General features: G+C 30.6%; 1 protein-coding gene across 1 annotated transcript in view; it reads left to right on the top strand.

The window, feature by feature from the left end:
* Positions 1-24,014, top strand: part of LOC107449716 (protein madd-4) — a 130,328-nt gene that overhangs the window by 8,338 nt on the left and 97,976 nt on the right. Inside the window, exons 2-4 of the mRNA XM_087163990.1 lie at positions 11,735-11,833; positions 14,179-14,370; positions 15,380-15,610. Coding sequence (XP_087020116.1) covers positions 11,735-11,833; positions 14,179-14,370; positions 15,380-15,610 — 522 coding nt within the window. The remainder of the gene's footprint in view (positions 1-11,734; positions 11,834-14,178; positions 14,371-15,379; positions 15,611-24,014) is intronic.

The raw sequence follows: 24,014 nt of genomic DNA, 5'->3' as shown, positions 1-24,014 counted from the left end.
ATAAGTATCTTGGTATAGCTATTTAATCAAAGCATATTTTTATTAATTCGAATCTTTTTTTTTAAACTTTTCCTTGACATTGGAGTTTATTTGAATTCAATATAAATGCGAATTCCCTTTTTTTCTCATACACGTATTTTTGAAGAGATGTGGTATTTTTACCGAGATTATCTAACTTTATTTTGGTTTTCATTAGAAACAGAAAACATAAAATTGCACCTGCGTTCTGCTACATTAGCATTTAACAACTTAGGAATGAGGTAGCAAATTTCCATTTTCAAAACCATTCTCTTTTGAAAATAATGTTCTTTTTCCCTATGGTTTCCTGTAAACATAAAATATTTATCATTTCCATCGATTGAAAGAACAATCTGAAATGCGAAGATTTGAATTGTGTTTCAAGAAAATAGTTATAAGACAGAAATGGTTTAAACATACTTTATATAACCACCCATTTTCTTTATTGAATTTATATTTGTTTATAACCTTATTCATATAATTTTCTTATGTGAAGTATATTTAAATAGACAATTTGAAGAATAGTTTTCTAAATACGAGAAGCAATTATAACTTTTATTTATTTTTAATTTTTGTTTCCATTCTGTCTTTAAAAACATTTTTGAATCTCTGAACATCTTTGATTATATTAAGTCAAATAAGTAAATAGGGGAGAAAGAAACAGTGAAAAAAAATATTGATTTATAATCTAGTGTAAATGTAACGTTTGAATGAGTTTTTTTTAACAACGTAAAACATTGACATAAACATCAATTTTTTTAGTGAAAACTTCCTTTGAACTCAACATTTTAAAAATTGCACAGAGGATTTTTGACAAAAAATAAATTTATGTAAACGAGCTATAATTTAATGAAAGAGGGAGAGAAAAATTTATCATTCACATTTAAGTACCGAATGCAGGTTTTTTGTAACATAAATAAGTAAGCTATATTATTATTGTGCTATATGAAAACAATACTTAGTAACAGCTTGAAGTAGAAATGCCCCCCTTGAGAAAAATAGCTATATTGCCTCAAACCGCCCTTTAATTGTAAACATATAATAAAAAGGAAAAAGAAACTCTCAAAGGAAAATGCAGTTTATTATTGATTTTAGTAAATTTTAATCGTGATCATAAACTACCTCGTATACATGGACTGCACATTTTTATTATTAATATTTATAAGAATAAAAATAATACAAAATCCGATGAGTGAAGCAATCACAGAGTACGAGTGCAATAAAATTAGCAAAATGCACTTAAGTTATAACTATTTATTCACTAAAGAAAACATCTAGAAACAGTTTCTAACAGTTTATTTATTTGCTTTATTTTCTTCTTAAATTTATTTTTAAATCCTATTTTTATTACGAATTCATTTACCTAAACTATTTATTTAGAAGATATTTTTATATTGTAAAAAAAATTTAGTTTGGACACCTAATAAAATTAATTCCTCAGTCTCAAGTAATAAGCAAACTAAAACAACATAAGTAAATATGTCTTTATAGTAGACTATAAAATAATTTTTCTCTATAGTTAAAACCCCTTTAAGACATAAAGATTAAATGAAGATGTTCGAAATTGCCCAGCAGTAAATTGAAGCACCAAAACCAATTATTTTTGCAGTAAATCTAGTTTTAAATACCCCAAAGAGAGTAATGAATTAAAACCGTTCTAGTTAAATTTGTACTAGGGGATATGATGTTATTGGTATAAAAGCCATATTTCCTAACTGCTAATCTGATAAGGAAGACAAAACTATTTTATTTACTTAATTATAACTGTGGAGCTTCACCTCAAACACTCAATATTTTAAATTAGAAATTGAACAATTATTTTTTTATGAAAGTTAAAAAAAATTTTTTTAAAAAAAAATTCCAGCTTAGAATCAAATCAGGCAATCTTTTGTTCAAAAATAGGTTTTTGAAGATTTTTTTTTGCAAGTTATTGCCTTAGTTGGAAATTAGTTATTGCGTTTGGCATCAGAAATTAGAATCGAGGATCTCCTTAAAAACTCATTATCGAAACTCATTATTCAACAAAATTATCGTCTAAAAATTCTTATATGTTCGATAAAATTCTGTTAGATTTCTGTTAGGTTTCAAAAATCTAGAAAAACTTTCGTTAGAAGAGTTTTTTAACAATAAAAAAAATGAAGCAGCTTTTATGTAGACAAATTTTAACTCTTTATTTCACAAAAAAATGTAAAAATTGCCGGTGTCTGAAAAAATTGTGATTTTTTTTTTAAATTTTACACTGCTGAAATAAAATACGATGCATAACCTCTCATTACCCTAAAAACTTTAACTGTATATATATATATATATATATATATATATATATATATATATATATATATATATATATATATATATATATATATATATATATATATATATATATATATATATATATATATATATATATATATATATATATATATATAGATAGATAGATAGATATAGATATATACATATATATAGTACATATATAGTTCAACTCAGTAGCCTTGTAATTTTCAGCCCAATCCAGAAGACAAGGAAACAGCTGGACAGGGTTACCGTGGTCCTTGAAAAGTTTTAGTAGTAGTAGTAAATTATGGTTAATGCTAGAAATTTTTTTTAATTTTAATATACCTCTTCATCGTTTAAGTTGCTTAGAAGTAGGAAGTTTCATCCATGCATATTTCCTTTGGAAAACAATTTTAGTGGTGGTTACACAAAAATTGAAATATTGACTTTTTATTTTATTTTCATTACCGCTTTTTAAAATTTTCAAGGTCTACGGGAGGACTTTTTCATGGAACTTACCCGCCTTTGCGTTACATGGAGAGAAAAACCACGAAAATCTCTCACGGCTGCCTGACGGCAAGGGGATTTTTACCTATGATCCACTAAGGATATTTTAAGTCAGCAATGTGGTCGGTGCGGGCCGGGTGCGACATTCGTATCGAACAGCTATCAGTGGGATTCGAACCAGGGTCTCCTCATTGGGAGACGAATGCTCTATCTCCTCAGCCACCACGGCTTCATGCTATTTTTGGTTACTATCCATATTGCCCATAGTTATTTGATCTAATGTTAAAAGTTCTAATAGTGTGTTTATAATCTACAATCATAACTCGCGATAACCTACTCACTAAAGCCTTAATTACGAATGGTTTTTACATGTTTATAAATAAATAATAACTTTGTGTAAATTTAAGTATTTATTATTTCTACAATCGGTGCAAAGCTCTGAAGAATAGCTGAATGATATATTATAAGCCATCCCCTAAAACTAAGCGAAATAGATAATTTTAGAATAAGTTCATTTAGTAAAAGAATTACTCTGTTGAACTAATTAGATATAGATAAAGTATGGGTCAAATTAATGATATTGTTCTCCGTAGCTGACATAAACAAAAGAAAATCCTCTTGAAGTCTGTGAAACAGTATTCTGCTAATTAAGAAAGCTTGGGATTATTCTTAGTCGGACAAGAAAGAAAACAGTTTCATAATTAGAAAGAAATATGACAATACCATGATCAATTTATTTACTTTGCTTGCATTCGTAGTTTTATATAAATCATTAAAAATTTCCCGATATTGATTGAATTTGATTTTTTTATGATAAATTTTCTATTAATTTAAAGATTAAATTTATATATAAAATTTTAATTACACTAACAACTTACTTCCACACTTCATTCTCCAATATTATTGTCTGGATTATCAACATTTCAAAGATCGCTCATTCATATTTATTCTGATCATAGCTCAGAATGAGTGTTTAAGAAAATGGACGTTGTTCAAAATGCACATTTAAGAAAATGGAAATAGCTGAAAATGCGAAATTCAGGAAATGGTCATGACTCCAAATTTACATTTAAGAAAATGGACGCTATTTAAGAAAATATACATAGTATTTTATTCCATTTTTCAAACTTCCTTTGTGAGAATTTTTCTTTTTTATACCTAATTCTTTTTTAACCTAACTTTTTTTATTCTAACAGGACTTTAAAAGTCAACACTTCGTTTTACGGGGTTGCCACCGGTCCTATAAATTTATTATACTGGTAATAAATTTACGTTGTAAAAATTGCGATTTTTTAAATACCACTTTACGAGGAGATAGTCTGAAAAGTTACATCTGTTATACAACTAACCAGCCGGACCCCAAAGTCCCGGGCTTAGCTACATAATGATTACACCTAGTGTTTAAAAAAGTAAGCAAAATTACCAGTTCAGTTGCTAACATTAGGATTGAAATGGGAAAAACACACTTAGTACTGTGTTCATTTTCTCAAACACTCATTTTCAACCTTGTCAATTTTATTGAGTACGTGCTTGAAGTAATGTCTATTTTCTTGAAGACGCATTGTGAGTCGTTTCCATGCGTTCAATTTTTAAACATGCCTTTTTAGCCTTCTCAATTTTCTTAAATACGCATTTTGATCTATTGTCTTATATTGTCTTAAACACGCATTTTGATCCACGTCCTTTGTCATAAACAGGCATTTTGAGTAATGACCATTTTCTGAAAACGCTTTTTTAGCCTCGTCAATTTTCTTAAATATGCATTTTATTTTATGTTCATTATCTTAAACACGAATTTTGAATTATGTTCCATTTTCTTAAACACACCTATTTAGCCTAGTCAATTTTCTTAAATACTCATTTTAACCTATGTTTATTTTCTTAAACATGCATTTTGAGCATGTCCTTGGGCATAAACAGGCATTTTGAGCAATAGCCATTCTCTTAAAACGCCTTTTTAGCCTTGACAATTTTCTTAAATACGCATTTTAATTTATGTCCGTTGTCTTAAACACGCATTTTGAACGATATCCATTTTCTTAAAGCGCTTTTTTACCCTTTTCAATTTTCTTAAATACGCATTATAATTTATGTTTGTGGGGAATTAATTAATGACTATGTCAACCTTCCTATCAAAAGGTACCTCAAGATAGAATCAAGTTTACATGTCTTTTATACTAGTGAATTGGTATTCAATATTTATAGTGGTAGTTACGCCACATGTTCATTGTCTTAAACACGAATTTTGAGTGAATTTTCCATTTTCTTAAACACACCTATTTAGGCTAGTCAATTTTTTTAAGTACGCATTTTTTACCTATGTCCATTGTCTTAAACACGCATTTTGAATTATGTCCATTACCTTAAAAACACGCATTTTGAGCAATGCCCATTTTCTAAGCGCACAATTTGAGAATTGAGAATTTAACGCACAATCCGAATAATGAAAAAATCTACAGCAAAAATAATAAAAAAAAAAACTTATTATCGACCATGGATTTTAACATTGTTTTACAACGGTGTTTATAAGTTTGCAATGGTTTGAATATAATGTTAAAACACGAAATCATAGTGATTTTCTGGATTGTATTAAAAATTCAATATGAAAAGAGTAAGAAAGTAGGAAGAAACTATAATACAAAATTCTTCCATTCAAAAATGTTTTAACTATTTTCAGAGGTTTTCATACACTAAATACACTTTTGGAAAGTAAAAAACAACTTTGAATAGGAAATCTAATGTTTCCTGTTTGAGACCAGTTGAGGACGCATAAAACCTCAACCCCTCTTTCTTTCCATCTTTCTTATAGAATTATTTTTTAATAGTTTGGTTCAATAGTTTTTAAATGAATAGTCGTTATAAAACTATTTTACCTACTACGCCTCCATTATAAAAATATAATATAGTAAACAGATATTTCAGTCAAATTAGTTTCTTGTGCAAATTATTCAAAATATCTAATTGCAGACATGCACCATTAAATATTTCTCAAATTAAAATAGTTTTTAATTCAAGATATCAATATACGTTTTAGGTTTGAACGAAAAAAACACATTTGAAAAAACTTGTACCAAATTGTTTGGAAAGAATTTTATATCTTTTCGGACGATTATTTTTTTGCTTCTTATCATTGCCTTTTTCTTTTGTTCAATATTTCTTGCATCCATCAGCTGTTTTATTTCACTTCATTTCAAACGAATCGCATGGTCACGTTATTTTCCTGACTTCGTTTGTTAAATTACAGGTTTTTGGTTCATTTTATGCCGTACTTATCTCTTAAGCTATTGATTTTTAAGAAAAAAGTTTTTTTTTACGAGCAATACTTATATTTGCTTTTATATTATTAATCCAATCAACGAACTAATTTTAATTATAAATAACTTTTCTAATTCAGTTTATTTTTTGTGTTGCAAATAAATAAAAAATTCCAAACAAATATTTTGTTAAAAATGAGAGTATAATATTCGCAGATATGCTCATTAAACTTGTATAGTCTTTGAAAGATATATTGTTGGGTTTGCATAAATTTCTTTAATATGACTTTCCCTCCTGGTCACAGTAAATAACTACAAACTAAATTTGCTAATATTAGACGGTTTTTGCTAATTTTTTTTTGTTAAAACATATTTGAAAAGTGGTGAATTATATAAACCTACGAATTGTTTAAAAATAGTGGTGGATAAAAATCTACTAAATTGAATTTATTAAATCAAGAATCACAATAATTAAGTAAATTTTGAATACATTTTCTGCAATTCCATAAAAGAGTGTAAATTTTATAGTTCTATATCATGTTATACGTTGTCAACCAGCTGTTTTTCGCTTCTCACGTGAAAAGTCAGCGTCAGCAAGCGGTGGCAGACGCAGCCTAAATGTAATTTCAGTGTCAGCCCCCGGTGGTTGACGCGGCCTAAATGTAATTTCAGTGTCAACCTCCGGTGGTTGACGCGACCTAAATGTAATTTCAGTGACAGCCAACGGTGGTTGACGCGGACTAAATGTAATTTCAGTGTCAGCCACCAGTGTCTGACGCGGCCTAAATGGAAAGTCCAATGTCAGCCACCGATGGCTGACACGGCGCTCAACGTGCTAATCTGACACGTGTACTACACCAAAGTTAGAAAATAGCAAAGTTTTTTTAACTGTTTAATTTATTTTTTAGTTTAAGTATACTATGGTATAAACATATACTGCAAGTACTGAAAGGTCAATAATTATTTTAATGCAGCTAGGTTATTGCCTTTTTAGTTTAAGTATACTATGGTATAAACATATACTGCAAGTACTGAAAGGTCAATAATTATTTTAATGCAGCTAGGTTATTGCGCAGAATAAGCAGAATATATCAAATTAGAGTTTTAAGGACAATAATTTTTGTTTTTAAACTTAAACATCGAGATTTGAGCTGGCAAATGGCAAAACACAAATCAAATGGCGGGCCGCAACTTTATCAAAATTTTATGCAGGACTCTTCTAAGTTTGAAGGAACATTAAATATTACTATCAGATTTTTACCAAGTTGTACAAAACAAAAGTATTGAATTACAAATTAAAATAAAAAGTAATTTTTTAAAAATATTTAATTGCATATTAAAAAATTCGGGCAACAATAACTTCAATGTCACCCATGTATTAAACAATTAATGTGCAACAGATATCTAATTGTTAAGATATAAAACTTTAAAAAGGTTGGTATTAATATTTACATAGTAGCGCACAAAATGTTCAATGACAAAATTGAGGTTTGTCTGCTGCAACCACCAGAGAATAGACATTTACATTTTAAATTTAAAATTTACAAATGTGTGTGTAAATATTTTCATCCAAAATGAGTGGTTTCAAAAAATTAAATCGGAGAATTTCTTCTAGAAAATTTCTGATACACACATGCTAAATCATATTCATAAAATACAAAAAAATTAAATAAAAAAGAGCAACATACACGATTATTTTTGTATTTGAATAAATATTTTCTTGGATGCAAAACCTGAGAAATAATTTTTTTGCACCGTTGGTATGATAAATTTCACAGAAACGAAGAAATTAGGTTTTTATTAACGAGAAAAATATTTTAAACCCCTATAGAGTTTTTATGAAAGTTGTCCGTAAAAAATTGACAACTAATATATTTTAGTTCGCGGGCCGCAAAAAAGGCTTTGTTGGCCGGATGCGACCCCCGGGCCGCCAGTTGGAAACCACTGAGCTATAAGAACAGATGCATTGATAGCTTTTTCTACAGCTAAATTGAACAGTAGACACGATAGAGGTCTGTTTGCTAGGTTTGCCGGCTCAAACTGCAGTATAAGGCCAGAAGAATACTTGAAAAAGGGATCCCTAAAAGGAATTATTTTCGATTTCGCAGAAATGTTAAGAGCTGTTACTGATTCCGTTATTCACTAACTTTATTTACGAAATTTCTTTAGAAAATGTAAATTTTTTTTAACGAGCTCTTTATTCTATTTTTCTTTTTTAAAGACTTTCTTTTTTAATTGATTTAGCTCTCGAATTAACTCGAGTGCACAAATTAAGGGGTTAATCAAGTAGGATTGGAATACATAACCGATTCTCTAAAAAACATCTTTAAGCTTTCTTCTTAAAGAACTAAATTTTTATCATTTTTATCCTTCATTTCCTCTTATTAACTGAGTTTTAAAACAAATTTTGCCTTTGCCACTTAATTATTCATTATACATCCCTTACATACAAGGATTCTAAAAGCGATATGTATTAAGGGCTGTCGTTACTAAACACCCTGTACAATTTTAAAAACACTTATGTCTGTTGGACTAGGAAAGATTAATAGGAACTTAAATTTAAAAATATTCACAAATACTTCAGTTGCAATGTAAGAAACGTAAGTTGATGGAAATCAAATCACTTGTTGCAGAAATCAAATAACCTTCCAAATATATTCTAAAAATCAGGTTCTACAAAAACAAAGGTTATTTAATTTAGGGCAAGTGCGTTTTTGTGGCTGATTTGTTGCTTATATAACTTGATTTCGCAATTTAATTAACTCAAGGTGCGTTTTATATTTTTCATGTTGAATATTTTTTATAAATTTTACTCCAAATTTGAAAAGTATTAAAAATAATTTATTATAAATTATCTAAAAATTAAACAACAAGTAATTTTTTTTAACTTTGAATAGATCGTAAAATTATAGTTAATAAGTTTTCAGGTAAATAGTTTTTGCAAGTTTTATCGGTAGTAGTATATCGTTTTCGTGAAAAAATAAATGCTTAAAATGCTGAAATTGTACAAAAATAAATTTATAAAAATGCAAAGCTGAATTTCAATAAAAATAATTTTAAGCAAATAGAAATTTAATATCAAAAAGAAATTTTGTGTCAGCTAACGACTTGTAAAAATAACATTTCAATATTTAGAAGCTTCTAAAATAGCTTTAAGAATCGTCTGCTCTCAGGTATCGAAATCTGGCAATCTACAATGGTGAGAATTTAGCAGCTGTTTGAATCGTTAAAACATTTTGAACCTTTTCCATGGTTTGCGTGCGTTTGGAAACCAAAGCCGTTCTACACACTTGAATTCTCTCAAGCAAATACAAGCTTTTATGAAGTCCATTTTTTTATGCGATAATTCTTTTTGAATATTTACGTCTCTGTTTTTTACTACCAAGAAAAAGAATCTTTAATCCATATTCATTTTTTAAAAGGTAAGAACATAAAATATTTAGAACGAACGTTATTTTAATTTTTTGTTTTGCTTTTTATGGTAACCGCTTTTTCTGATAGAACAACTTGTTGTTCTAAATGTTGCGGTAATGAAACTAATTTATAATTTCATAGAATTTTTTCGAAGTTTGGACGTTTTAACTGTGCGTTGTTTTAATAATTCAGAAAGTCGATTAGAAAAGTTTTTCGTGTCTGTATTAATTTTCCTATTTTAAAATAATCTTGATTATTATAGTGAAAAAGTCGAAAAAACATGAATTCATAAGCAAATTTAAATTTATTAAGGGACTAAATACTTTTTACACTGTACTGATTTTGTTCTAAGCGTGTTAATAATATCGTGCAAAATCTGAATACTATTACTTCGTTATCGGTTTCAAAAGTGATCCAAAATGTTTGGTATTTTCAATATATGTTTATTCACCAACGGTTAAGTTTTAAGACGCCATAATTTGATTAGTGTAATGTTTGTATTTGGATATGGAATAGCTGTCCAATTGGATACCTGTTGATGACGTCACTGCAGATAAATCGGGGGATTTGTTGATTCAAAAGCCACACACCCGCTCATGACGTCGTTTACTGGTATCCAATTAAATCTGATTTAAACCACATGGTTCGGCATAATTACTTTTCGAATTGAAAATACCGAATTAAACGAAATTTTATTTTTTTCTTGTTGCTATAATATTTTATTTTAAAACCATCTTTGAACATCCGATCCAATTTATTTTGGGTTTACGACTACTGATGTTCAACTCCATAGCCTTGTTATTTTGAACCCATTCCAGAAGACAAGGAAACTCCTGGAGAAATTTATTTTTGTGATGTTACACTGAGGATATTTTACGTCAACACTGTGGTCGGTGTGAGCTCTATCTCCTCAGCCATCACGGCTTCATGCTATTTGTGGTTACTATCTATATTTCTCACAGTTATTTGATCTAATGTAAAAATTTCTTAATAGTGTGTTAGTAATCTAGAATTATAATTTGCAATAACTTACTCAATTAAGCCTAAATTAGGAGTTACTTTTTATATATTTATAAATGAATAACAGCTTTGTGTAAATTTAAGTATTTATTATTTCTACAATTAGTGCAAAGTACTGACAAATAACTGAATGCCATCGAACTCCTAGATCAAATATTGGGAGAAATTTTCCGTCGTTGATGACTTTTTGTTGAAATATACCCGCTTTTGCATTACATAGTAAGGAAAACCACGAAAATCTCCGACGGTCTCTAACCCATGATCCGTCTTCCTCTGATGATATTTTTACGTCGGCACTGTGGTCGGTTAAAGTGGAGTGCGGAATTCGTATCGACCAGCCATCGCTGGGATTCCAATCCGATTCACCTCATTGAAAGGCGAACGCTCTATCTCCTGAGCCACCACGGCTCCTTGCTATGGTATGAAATTTATGCTAGTCTTGAACTTGAACGAGAAAAACTAATTCCGAACACACACTTGAAACAGGCATAAACATCCAAAGTCTTCTCTGAGCACACATTTGCGCCCATAGTTTACACCGATGGCTTACAAGGATGCGCACATATGCACTCATAAGCGCACATATGCACCATTGTATGTGCCAAAAGCAATCAAAGGGTTAAACAGTTTGGAAAATTGAAATGAAGTACTTGAATTTCAGAAAAGTATCCTATTAGGTACATAGCTGCCATTTTTTACACTTTTTGGTTAAGATACTTTGTAGTGATGGCAGCATAACAATTCGTTTAACTATGCAAAAACTTAATATTTTTAAAAGATAATGATAAAACCTTTCTTACATTTAATTAAATTATTTATACATATTATACGTAGTGGTACGTCAAAAGCCTTATGAACCATTTTTTAAGCAAAGATGAAAAATGTTATGTTTTGTTACTATGTAAAAGAGAAAATCTTCCGCAAAAATCAGGAGATTCGGCAGCTATGCAGGTAGCTTTGTCAAATTGAGTTGTGAAGTCTGTTAGTAAGGAAGTTCATTTTCTTTAATACTAAATTTTCTCAAGCGATTTTTGACTGGGCACTTTCTTTATGTCCACTTTCTTATTGAACAAATCTTAAAAAAATTATGGGAGAGTAATTATTGAATATTTTCAACTGTGAATGATGGAATTACGACAAAATTAATATCACACATGAAATATTTTCATTAATAAATAATTTTGTAGGTGGTCATACACATACTTATTTTTTAGGCTGTTTATATTAATATTGCTTTTCTCCTCTAGGTTCTGTTGTGGCTACCATACCTTCGAGCCTTAGATGTTTTCCCTTTTTTGGAAGAATCATTGTTAAAATTAGAAGAAAAGCCCCGAGAAGATGATGAGGTACATATTGTAAAAAATAAAATGTGCCTCTTAATGCAGAAGCTGATATAATAGAAGATATTTTTAAAATATTGGCTAGTAAAATATTTTATAGGAAAGAAAAAATATTTTTAAGTAACACACATTTAATTACTTTGTAAAATATGATCTTCTAAAATAATTGAAAATTATTTCATTCCAATAGAAGAAATGGATAAGGATTTATACCAGACGGGAGAAATTTTTTCCAAACATAGCATGCTAACATCATATAAACCGATTACTACCGATTTTCAAATAAATAATTTCATTTTATTTTGAAGAGTTTGGCACGATATGAGGGTAGGCCACATTTTCAAGTTGTTTAAAAAATGATTTTTAAGAAAGTTTTTGTTTAAAAAAACCCAAAAAAACAACAATTTGAAAATAAAGATTATGTTGTTATTTATTGTGCTATGTGAAAATTCTGAAAACTTGTAATGTACTTACCTTGAAACAATGATAAGGAAAATAATTGTACAAACTTCAAAAAAATTAGGCTTATCACTGTACTGCCCCATGCCCATCAAATTAAGTAATGGATAAGATCACAATGAGCTCAAATTTCAAATCCATAACCTTAAAGAATGAAACCTCTAGAGAGCGACCACTCTCTGTTCCACAGTAAAATGGTCGTTTAATGGAGGTTGGTCAATCTTAGAGGTAACCTGCATTGACTTTAAATGTTATCGACGGTACATGATACGTCACAAACAATTTCTATTTTAGTCAATATCATATTTTTGCTACGAAAATAGTAAAGTTTTATGTCTATGACACTAGTATTTGAAAGGCAAAACGAATGGAACAAGTATTATAATTCAGCTGAAATTTCATTCTGCATTTAAAACATAAAGCAGTGATAAAGTTCTACTGGTTTGACTATATTTTATACCATAGATTCATTACTTGTGAAAAAAGGATTCGAAGAATCAAATGAAAACAGAAACAAATATGGCCAAAACGTTCAAAGTTTTAGTAATCTTAATTTTATAATATTTGTGTATAATATTTGTGTATTATATTAGACGTAAGCACATTTAAAAACTTTACAAACAATTTCGTCTAGTTTCAGTGTAAATAAGTTTTAAAGGAGCCATATTTTTTTTATTTTTTTATCGTGTCCATGGACAATTAAATGGCCTCGTGTGCCTTCAAAACTGCATCCGCAAGCTCCAATACATCATTACTGTAGAGCAGGGGTGTCAAATTCAAAAACTAACTTGGTCCAAATAAACAATGCTTAACTTTAGCTCGGCCGCAAAAAAAAATCGATGTTAATATAATAATTGCTTTCACTGATAAGTACTTCCAAACATGGAAATAATTTCATATGCGAATTTTCGAGTATTTTCAAACCATGCCGGTAAATATTTGTAAAATTCAGGCATAACCACTCATCAAATTCAGGCATCAGATTTGAGTCGCACTGAATCTCAATCACTTCCATTTGCATACTACTGGGTACTGAGTCTATATTTATTGAGAAATTCGACGAAAACAAACAAAATTTGTTTTCCGAGGAGTTAAAATCTTTGAACCTTGTTTCAAATTCCGTTCTAAGATTTGAAATTTTTTCTGCGTATTTTTGATACGATGCAGTATCCCTGGAATGGCAGGTGCCGCAAGCCAATTAGAATTTTACATTTTCGCGCGTACAATTTAAAATGATCCGTATAGTTTATAAATAAAGTATATTATATTTTCATATGCTAGTTTCCTTTCTAATTCACATTTCTAATTTATTTTTACTTTGCGTCGGATATATTGACTGGGCCACAAAAATGTTCATCTCGGGCCGCACACGGCCCGTGAGTTTGACACCCCTGCTGTAGAGAATCTCACGAAGTTCTGAAGCCAGTGGCACCATACCCAGTTGTGAAACATATAGGGTAAGGGCTGGGCACTCGAGAATGTGATCCGGGGTAAGTTGGATATCGGTGCATTCTTGCACGGAATATAAGTTCATATTTTGTCCGGAAGAATTTTCATCCCCTTAAAGTGGTTTGTTCTTAGTCTTGTAATTGCTGATGTTAAGATTCTGGAACAATCAAAGTTAGTAATGAGGGGTTTCCTGAAGGAATGGGTCAGAAGTCTGTGTCTTGCAACAGCGTCTGCAAGCGTGATGGTGGTGCAAGGTTGGTCAGCACCTCTGCCTTCCTTAGCCAAGGAGTCCACGCACTCGTTTCCCTCAATATTCACCATATAAAATAGTTAAAGGAGCCATATAAAATAACTTTATTCTTGTTAATCCTTAATCAAAATTTCAAACAAAATGGGTAAAATAAATAAGACACATATAAATGTAATTAATTGGTTTTTGACAGTCATCCAGCTCTAATGATAGTAGTGAGAATGAAAGCTACGACCAAGAAAACAAAAGTGGAGCTTGGACCTCCTGGTCTCCATGGATGGATTGTTCCAGAAGCTGTGATGGTGGAATCTCTATCAGTATAAGGAAGTGCAGAGGAAGATGTGCATCTGGGGAACCAATCAGAAGAATGATATGTAACATGCAGGTAACTTTAGCACATTCTTTTAAATGATTTTGTTAATTTTCAAACTGCATAATGATTAAGAAACATGGAAATAAGCGAACAATTAAGTGGATTTTAGAAAAATTTATTTAGGAATGCATAAATATCTTGGGAGGCTAATTGCATAAAAATAATCCGTGTTGATAACCGTTTTTTTTTATATAAAGACTTGCTAAACGTGCTACGGATTTACACAGGATTTAATCAAAATAATGGAAACACTTCTGTAGTTACTCTACGTAAAAAATTTACAGCGCGTCTTTTATCAACAGATGTTATTGCAGATTTCACAAGGCGAACCGGTTGGCACACAATTTTAAATATCATGGGATTTCAAGGGATCTTTTGGAAAAAGTACCATTTTTAATCATGCAAAGTTTTGATCGATCAAAAAGAGCATTGGAAGTTAATAACTTTTGTTTGGTTTTAGCAACAGCAAATTTGAAATCAGTATAGTAGATTGCAATATTTATATAAGATTCCTTTTTTAAATTATAGTGGTATTAAAAAGGGACATCACCATTAAACTTTCTACTCTAATTTTGATCGATCCGAACTTTGGGCATAAAGGTCACCATTTCTTAAATCTTCAAGCGTGATCTCTTCAATTGCGCCAACAGCTTTACCTTGTGAAGTTTCCAAAACATTTGCTGCTAAAAGAAGACTTGTTTGCATAGAGTTTGTATGGAATGCTAACAATAAACATGCTAACTAGAAAAATTAAATGTTTTCAAAATGACCCTTTGTTTACCAAAAAAAAATGAGAAAATAATTAATATTGCAGACAAATACTTTCGTACCTACTTGCTTCTTACTATTACTTTCTTACCTACAACTTCCTTTCTTACCATATAAATATATTTTTAACACTATAATTGTTAATTTTTTTAAAAAGATAAATTAGGTTCAAACTTGTTTTTAACAGAAATATCTTACCATTGTACTTGTTTTATATTTCATTTTTTAATGAGAGATACCTTTTTTTGCGCAGCCATGCCCAGAGCCAACAGATTTCCGCGCCACGCAGTGTTCAGCTTATAATAACAAACCATACAGAGAACGGAAGTACACCTGGTTGCCGTTCTATGATCCTGAAGATCCATGTGCTCTTACGTGCCAAGCTGAAGGTTTCAACTTCGTGGCCAAACAGTCTCAGAAGGTTCTGGATGGCACACGATGTAGAGAAGGAGCCCTTGATATGTGCGTGGATGGTCAATGTCAGGTAAATAAAAGTTATACCAGTTCTTTCTTCTTAAAAAATTTAATTTTTTTGTGAAGAATTTAAAGCAAAAATATTAATAAATTTTTTTTAGAATACAGCCAAGTGGTTACAGTATCGGTCCGGACGGGTCGGGACACGATCATGAAAAACCGCTAAGACCCATCGAGTGTATGCGCTCGTAAAATCTGTGGAATCGTAAGTCCTGTGGTCGGTCGCTGAGCAATACAAGGGATCTGGAAAAAATTTAATTCCCTTTCAGATCTATGTCTAAAGTGTGGAAATAGACACTTGAATGAGTAGTGCTGCCATCTATCCAAAAAGTTCAGAACTACTTCATACTTTCACCCAAACGGTACTCTCTTGTCAAACGAAAGGTGCTCCTTCCTGACTTAATTCACAAGGCCTATGACTGGCGATTTTGGCTTGTACAAGTGTTATTCGAGACAACAACTACATAAATCGTTTCAGCGGGTACTTTTAAATATCCACTTTTAAATTATCTAAACAGGTTGGCCACAGTCTGGAAAAATTTAAAACGTTATGACAAATATTTTATGAGGTTATCGAAAAATTTCATAGCCTTTAATTTCTAGTCAAATTTGGGAATTCAGTTGATCAGTTGATTTCTCAGCGCACAGCCGCAGTCACGCCGTTGGTCGCGATATAGTGGAGCCTCAACCTCCATGAGCCCCTGTCCTACACAAGGTTGCTGCAGGAATGTTATATTAATGTCTTAGCTTTGCATTTACTAAGAAAAATAAATTATGAAATTAACAGAAATTTCGTAAGTTCGAGGGCATGATGTTTTAATAGTCAAAATTATACAATAAAATTTACTTAATCAAAAACAAATTTTGAAACAGAAAGTTGTTATTACATAAAATGTTAAAACAGAACTAAAATAATAATTCAAGAAATGAACTATCTACGCCGAGTCCACATTATAGAAATATTTTGTTATAAAAACATAGGACGAATCTCTCAGCAATATGACGTAATCAAGATTTCAAAATTATTCATTTGAATCGCCATTTTTAAGAGCATGCAGTTGCAATAGTCAAAATCATTCAATAAAATTTATCTAAGCAAAAAAATTATTAAAACATAAGGTTTTTATCCTAGGAAATATTAAAATAAAATTACAAGTAATTCAAGAAAGCACTATAGCAACTCGGAATTGCTATAGTCAAAATCATACAATAAAATTTATCTGAGCAAAAAAACATAAAGTTTTTATCATAGGAAATATTAAAATAAAATTTCAAGTAATTCAAGAAATAAAATATATACGCTGAGTCGAAGCAAATGAAATATTTCAGTACGACAACCAGGAGACAAATTTTTTTAGCGATTTATAACATAATCAAGATTTTAAAATTATAGATACATTTATATGATTCGTTATAAATTTCAACCTAAAATTCAAAATAAAAGAAATAACAATGTATTCTAGTTTATTGCCTCAAACTTTAATCTTTACATACACTTTAATTACTTCACTAATCTATTGAATATGAGTGGACCTATAAAAAACCTTTTTCAAGTCGCTATTCTAACATATATTAACCCCTTGGGGACGGGTGATTCAGAAAAGCATTTGTACAAAATCAGAATCAAGTTGCAATTAAATAAAAAGCGGTAACTTAAATGTAGTCGTTGCTAATTTGACAGACTTACTTTGCTTTTTCTTTAATTATTGTTCGTTTAATCATATATATAATCAATGTTAGTTCAAAGTATAACTAAATAGTTTTATTTTGAACAAAGTAATGGTGAATTAAATAAATCAAACAATTATAACTCCGCCCACAAATAAACTGCTAAAGAATTACTTTGATTACCAGTTTTATCTTTTTATCCTGATTGATACAGTTTCATGCTGTCACGTATTTGTGACAGTCGGCGCGAAAGGGTTAAGGATATAGTTTCTTGCTAGTAAAAAAATAATTTTGTAAAACAATTTAAACTCGCGCGCATTGTTTTCTTTGTTTTTTTCTTCCTTTTTGTTCATCATTACTACAGTCAAAATTCGACAGTGACTCTGTCATCGTTTCTGCAAAGATACATCTATAAAAATATTTTTTCCGCGTGCTTTTACAATTCTTAAAACTTAGATACACATAACTTTTTCTACTAAGTGATAATAGCTTGTTTCAAATCAGTTAGTTTTTTTTATTTGATCTCTTTTTTTAATTAAACCTGTGAGTATTGTTGCTTTTAAGCAAATTTCCAATCAGTTTATTTAGTGTTTAGGGAACAGAAAAATATTAATTCAATTTTGTATTTATATAACAAATCATCTGAATAATGTTTTTGCTTTGCATTAGAAACTTGCGTCATTAAAAAAATACAAAATTTACTTAGTTGTAAAATTAGTGAAATTAACTAAAAAAGCCTAGAAAATTTCATAACCTATTTATTTATTTATTTATTTTTTCGAAGAAGAAGTATGAGTCTGCTACTATAATATTTAAGAGCAGAAACTTTATTTTTCTTAACCTTTTTAATAAAACGTATTTTCTTATTTCAAGACTTGATTAGTTTTTTCAATTTCGCAAGTCTTTTGTGTATCTTTCGTAAGTTTCAACTTTATTTCGTTTTCTAGTTTCAGTTATATTAAACTTGAAGACAACTAGTATATGTTATATAATTTTTTATTAGGGGACATAAAACTTTTGAACAAAGGTCAACTTTTTTAATTCAGCTTAGATAAAAAATTGATTTTGAAAATCATTTTCAAACAAGAAATTATTTGTCTTCTTATTTATTTTCTTGTTTATTATAATATTCATTGTAAATTTTGAAAACTATATTTATTGTAAATAACCTTAGGTTGGAAAGAAAGTAATATCTAATGGCACACATTTTAGTTTTTGAGATAGGAAAATCTTTCCCTATTATCACTAGTTTAATTGATTCAGAAAATATGTATTCAGTATTGAGTTTGTAAATTTAATGCGAGATATTGAAGTATTGAGTACATATCATCTTAATCATATTTATGGTAAAATAAATGGATTATATTTCTTCCAAAAACAGAATGATCAACAAAATAATTTTGTGACCACTATTTAAATTTTTCTATGATCAAAAAACTGGTTTTGAGCAGTAGTGAAATATCCCTACTATAAATAGGGAAATATCCCCTTTTATATTGTCAATGAAAAAGTGTATTCAGTTTAAGTTATTATATTTAAGGCTTCTTCTCCAGTAATTTTTACACTTGTCTAATATAGGCGAAGTTAGTGATTGATTTTGAAAGTTGAACAGCATTTCAGTTTCTCTCTACTTTAAGGCTATTTTAAATATCTGACTTTTTTGAAATTTGATTTCTCAAGAACTATTCGACCGATTATCCTCAAGTTTTGTATTTATCCATAATAAATTATATTCTTCAAAATTATGCAAAATATTGTATACATTACAACTCAAAATTGTTTCAACCATTAATAAATAAAAAATAATAAATATTTAATATAATTTTTTTACTTCATGGAATTATCTTTGGATAAACGAATTTTATAATTGTGTGCAAAACTTTTACAATTCTATTTAAAAGTTCTCGAGATGTAACGAAATACGTAAAAAGTAAAATTAACATTGAGGGGTCCAAACTTTGGAGCGCTTTCCTGGCCATACTGTATGGACCATATTTTCCAGATTGCAACTACCCCCTATATTTGGGATTCAGAAATCGAAAAAAATAGCCTTATATAGAGAATTTTTGAATGACCTTTTTCATTCGATGCAAAGGTTCACTGAAAGTATTTAGGCCTAAACAGTTAATGTGGAAACGATAGGTGTGAAACATAAAATAATGGTCAGTACCATGTTTTTTAAAAAAAAGTATTACCGCATGTGAATACAAGTGTTTTTTTCTTCAAAACTCCAGAGGATATGTAATTTTGATTCATCCTTCTAAATCTGAAGGGAAAAAATCTTTTACAATTAAAAAGAACATGTACCTAATAATTTTACATACGTACGTATCCTGAAAATTTCAACAAAATAAAAAAACATCAAGTAGCCAAACATTGACTTTCTTGTCCGATTATAGAAAGAAATCGTTTTTAGCTCTAATTATTCTTGATCTCATACTTTTTGCAAAATATTTTATTAACACATTGCTGACCGGCAACTTTTCTGAAAATTACCCCATGTGCCCGGCCAACGCCGCCTATAACTGAAAGCCTTCACACACTTTTTTGCAGGTAGCCCGATCAGACCTCTATGAAGGTAGACCAATCTAACTAACTAACTAATCAACTTTTTTCAGAGTACCTATCCATGTATGGATATCTGCTCTTTCATCTAAATTGGATAATATGTGGTGGAAGGGAAGGGAGGTGCTGCGTTAACATTAAGTTAAATCTCAGAATGAACAATACTTGATAAAATCAAGTCTGAGTCATACATAAAAATAAGTCGCAAGTTGATACATAATAAAGGGAACAAATTGAAGATAAAGATAAAGAAAGAATATTTACATTATTTACAAATTTACAAAAGGGGGAAGACTCCCTGTGCACTCTCTCGCCTCCCACCGGTATAGCCGGGCTTCATTGGTGCAGAGAACACAGTTTGTCTAGGGCAGTGGGGATAGTCATGATTATCCGAAATGCTTAGAGAGAACACAGTCGCTTAAGAAAAAAGCGGTTATCGGGCTGAAATTTTTATTGTCATCTATGAAATCAATGTCTAATAACTTATTGAATTTACATGTTGAACAATTTTTGGCACCTTTAAAAAAGGGTGCATTGAGTTTAAAAAGGCACTCGTCTATTTCGTCGATTTTGAGGTCATTATAGAGGGTGCTATTTCTGACAAACCAGGGAGCCCCAGTGATTCGTCTTAAAGTTTTGTGTTCGAAGACTCTGAGTCTCTTTCTTTGTGTATTTGTAAGCGTCCCCCATGCCGGGGATGCATAGCTGAGGATTGGTCTTATGCACATTAGATAAATGTGCCTTTTCGTGTTTAAAGCCATTTTGCTATTGCTATTTAAAATGGCTTTCAAAGCTTGATAAGCAGCTTCAGCTTTTTTTAAGTATATTAGAGACGTGATATTTCCAATTTAGGGTGCAGTTTATAGTGATACCCAAATAGTTTGCTTTAGAGACTTTGGGAACTTCTTCGTTGAATAATAAGATTTTTTCGTAGTTTATAATTTTCTTTTTATATGTTTTGCGAATAATGAGAAGGTTTGATTTGGAGCTATTGATTTTAACCTTCCACCTGCTGCACCAGGCTTCAATATCTTTTACATTGTTTTGTAGTCTTTTAATTGCATTATTTACATTTAAGGATCGGCTGAGTATCGCGGTATCATCCGCATAGAAGGCTGTTTGAATATTTATATCTCCCCTGTTAACTGGGAAGTCTGAGCAGTATATTAGGAAGAGAATGGGCCCCAGAATAGAGCCTTGCGGTACGCCTGCTTGTATTTTTCTCCTTGTAGAGAAATGGTCATTAATTTTAATTTGAAATGTTCTATTGATTAAATAATTATTAATAATATGAACAAGATCATCAGGAATATTTTGCTGTATCATTTTATATATAAGACCAGTATGCCATACTCTGTCGAACGCTTTAGCGATGTCCAACATGAGTAAGGCAGTGGCTTGTTTTTTGAAGAATTCTTCACTAATAAATTCAAGTATTCGAATCAACTGTTTAGTTGTGGAGAGGTTTTTCCGAAAACCGAATTGTTCGTTCGGGAGAAAGCTTAATAGTGGGTAAATTCGATTTAATAAAATTCTTTCCATGATTTTAGATAGTGAAGATAAAAGACTAATCGGTCTGTAATTTTCTGCGTTTAAATGATTTTTTCCTGGTTTTGGGAATAAGATGATAGTAGCATGCTTCCAGTGATTTGGAAAATAACACTGTTTGATGCTTGCGTTGATTATGTTAGTGAGTTGGTTCAGTCTTAAGGGGGGTAAATTTTTAATCATGATATTGGTGATGTTATCGTAGCCGGGGGCTTTCTTCTTATTTAGTTTTTTGATGATGTTTTTGATTTCGTCATTATCCGTATAACTCATTGAGTTATTAATTTGATTTTTACTGAAGTAGGTATTATAGGTAGATATAATTTGTTGATCTGAGGATTTATCATTTGGTTCTTTATTTGGAGAAAATTGTTCTTCGATTGAGTTTGCAAATATTTCTGTCTTGTCTTTGTCTGCATAAATTTTTCCATTACCACTGTTTAGAGGCATGTTTATCGCTTTATTTGCTTTGAGGGATTTAACCATTTTCCATACGGAATTATCGCTTGTATTCATGCCAATGATTTTTCGTTCCAAACGTCTTGTCTGTATTCGGTAAGTTGTTTATTAATTGTTTTTTGAAGTCTGTTAATTTCTGTTTTAACGATAGGGTTATTTGTTTGCTGATATTCTTTTCTTAGTCGATTTTTAGTTCTAATTTGTTCCTTAATAAAATTTGGTATAATTTTATAATCGGCTCTGACTTTTGTCTCTTCTGTAGCTTCTGTGTACGCATTGTATAAGTCAGTAGTTAGGTTTTTAATATCTTCTTCAATATCGGCTTTGTTATTTAGGTTTTTCTTAAAATATGATAAGTTTAGAATATTTTTGTACAGAAGCCAGTCTGTTTTCTTCCTAGTGATGATTTTTTCTTCCTTATTAAAACAGGTAGTAGCAATTACTGGATAGTGATCACTGCTTAATTCGTGGAGTACCTCTAATGAAATGGGGGTATTGGAGTTTGTGATTAAAATATCTAAAATTGAGCTATTTTTAGAATAGTAGGTTGGTTCGTCTGGAGCGAATAAATTTAAGTTAAATTTATTGATTAGAATGTTTAGCTTCCTGCCACTATCATTTGTTTTCGCACATCCCCAATTTATATGTTTTGAGTTAAGATCTCCAACCACAATAGATTCGAAATTTATTGGAAATAAGTCCTTTATAATGTCTTCCTGTATAGGGTGTCCGGGGGGGTTGTACATGCTCGTGATTTTAATTTTTCTGCTATTTTGAAGTGTGATTACAATAGAGACTTCTTCATAGCCATTTAAATTGTTCTGACTGAATAGTGTGGAGTTGTAGCATCTTTTAACATATAAAGCAGTACCTCCGCCTCTGCTTGTTGTACGGTCACATCTAAAAAGGTTATAATTAGCGATTTTACATTTATTAAATTTATTTAGGTGGGTTTCATTTATAGCTAGAATGTCCAGATCATACTTATAAATAAAATTTTTTGTTTCTTCTAGTTTGTTATTTAGGCTATGAGCATTCCAGAATGCGATCTTCAGTGGAATGAATTTATTTTTATTTAGATCCATATTTGATATCTAGTTTTGTTAGGGAGTCAGCTATTTCTTTTGCTATGATGGTTAATGCTGTTAGCTTGTCCGCTACTTCTTTAGCCTCTTTAATTTTTTCTTCGGCTGCGGAGATGGAATTGGTAGTTTGCTCTTTTAGTACCGCGGCCGCGTACGTTTTGCTTTCGAAAACTGCCTTCCTGGTCGGAGGTTGTTTATTTTTATTTTTGTTATTTGAGATGGCTAAGTATGTCGGGCATTGCCTAAAACTTGCAACATGGTTGCCCTGACAGTTTGCACATTTTGGAGAGTCTTCCTTTGTTTTATTACAATCTTTAGTAAGGTGTTGTTCCGCGCATTTGACGCACTTTGGGTCATGCCTGCAGCCATTCTGAGAATGTCTAAAAAGTTGGCAGCGATGGCACTGCGTGGGCTCTTGGCCTCTTCCTCTGTATTTTTCGATTTTAACTCCACAATTTAGTAGATATTCTATTTGCCAGATTTCTTTGCTTTTTTCGCATTTTTTGAGTGTGACTAAGTAGAGAGGTATGTTTATTCTGTCTCCATTAACCCTTTTTGTTAATTGGACTACATTCTCTGGTGTGATATCATGCTCATTTCTTAATGCTAAATTAACTTCTTCAGAGCCGATTTCTTTCGGTACTCCACGAATGACGATTTTTATTAGTCTATTCTCTGGTAAGGAGTAACTGTGATATTTAATATTTGAATTTTCCAGGACTTGGACTATGGCCCTGTGTGCATCAGGGGTCCTAGTTTTAATATTCATTCTGTCCCCTACAGTTTTACCTGTAAATTCACTTACGTTCATTTCTTTCATTTTTGCGAGAAAATTTTTCCAGTCAAAGTTAGGGTCTATAATGACTATCGGTGGGTTGGTTGCTGTTTTTCTCGGTTTTCTGAAATTATTAGCTTTTTTATTACTATCAATTTCCATGTCATTAGAATTTTTGTTTTCTTCTATTTTGTTAGTTTCGTTGTCTGAAACATCTGAATTATCTGAAATAGCTATTTTCTTCCTTTTGCTCGGATTGGTTATAATTGAGAGTTCTGGGTAATCCTCAGTTTTTTCTCCTGGGTTACAATTTT

The sequence above is a fragment of the Parasteatoda tepidariorum genome, chromosome 5 (assembly GCF_982258835.1).
Source record: "Parasteatoda tepidariorum strain Cologne lab strain chromosome 5, Ptep-v5.0, whole genome shotgun sequence".
NCBI lineage: Eukaryota > Metazoa > Arthropoda > Arachnida > Araneae > Theridiidae > Parasteatoda > Parasteatoda tepidariorum.
This window is presented reverse-complemented; position numbering and strand designations above follow the sequence as displayed.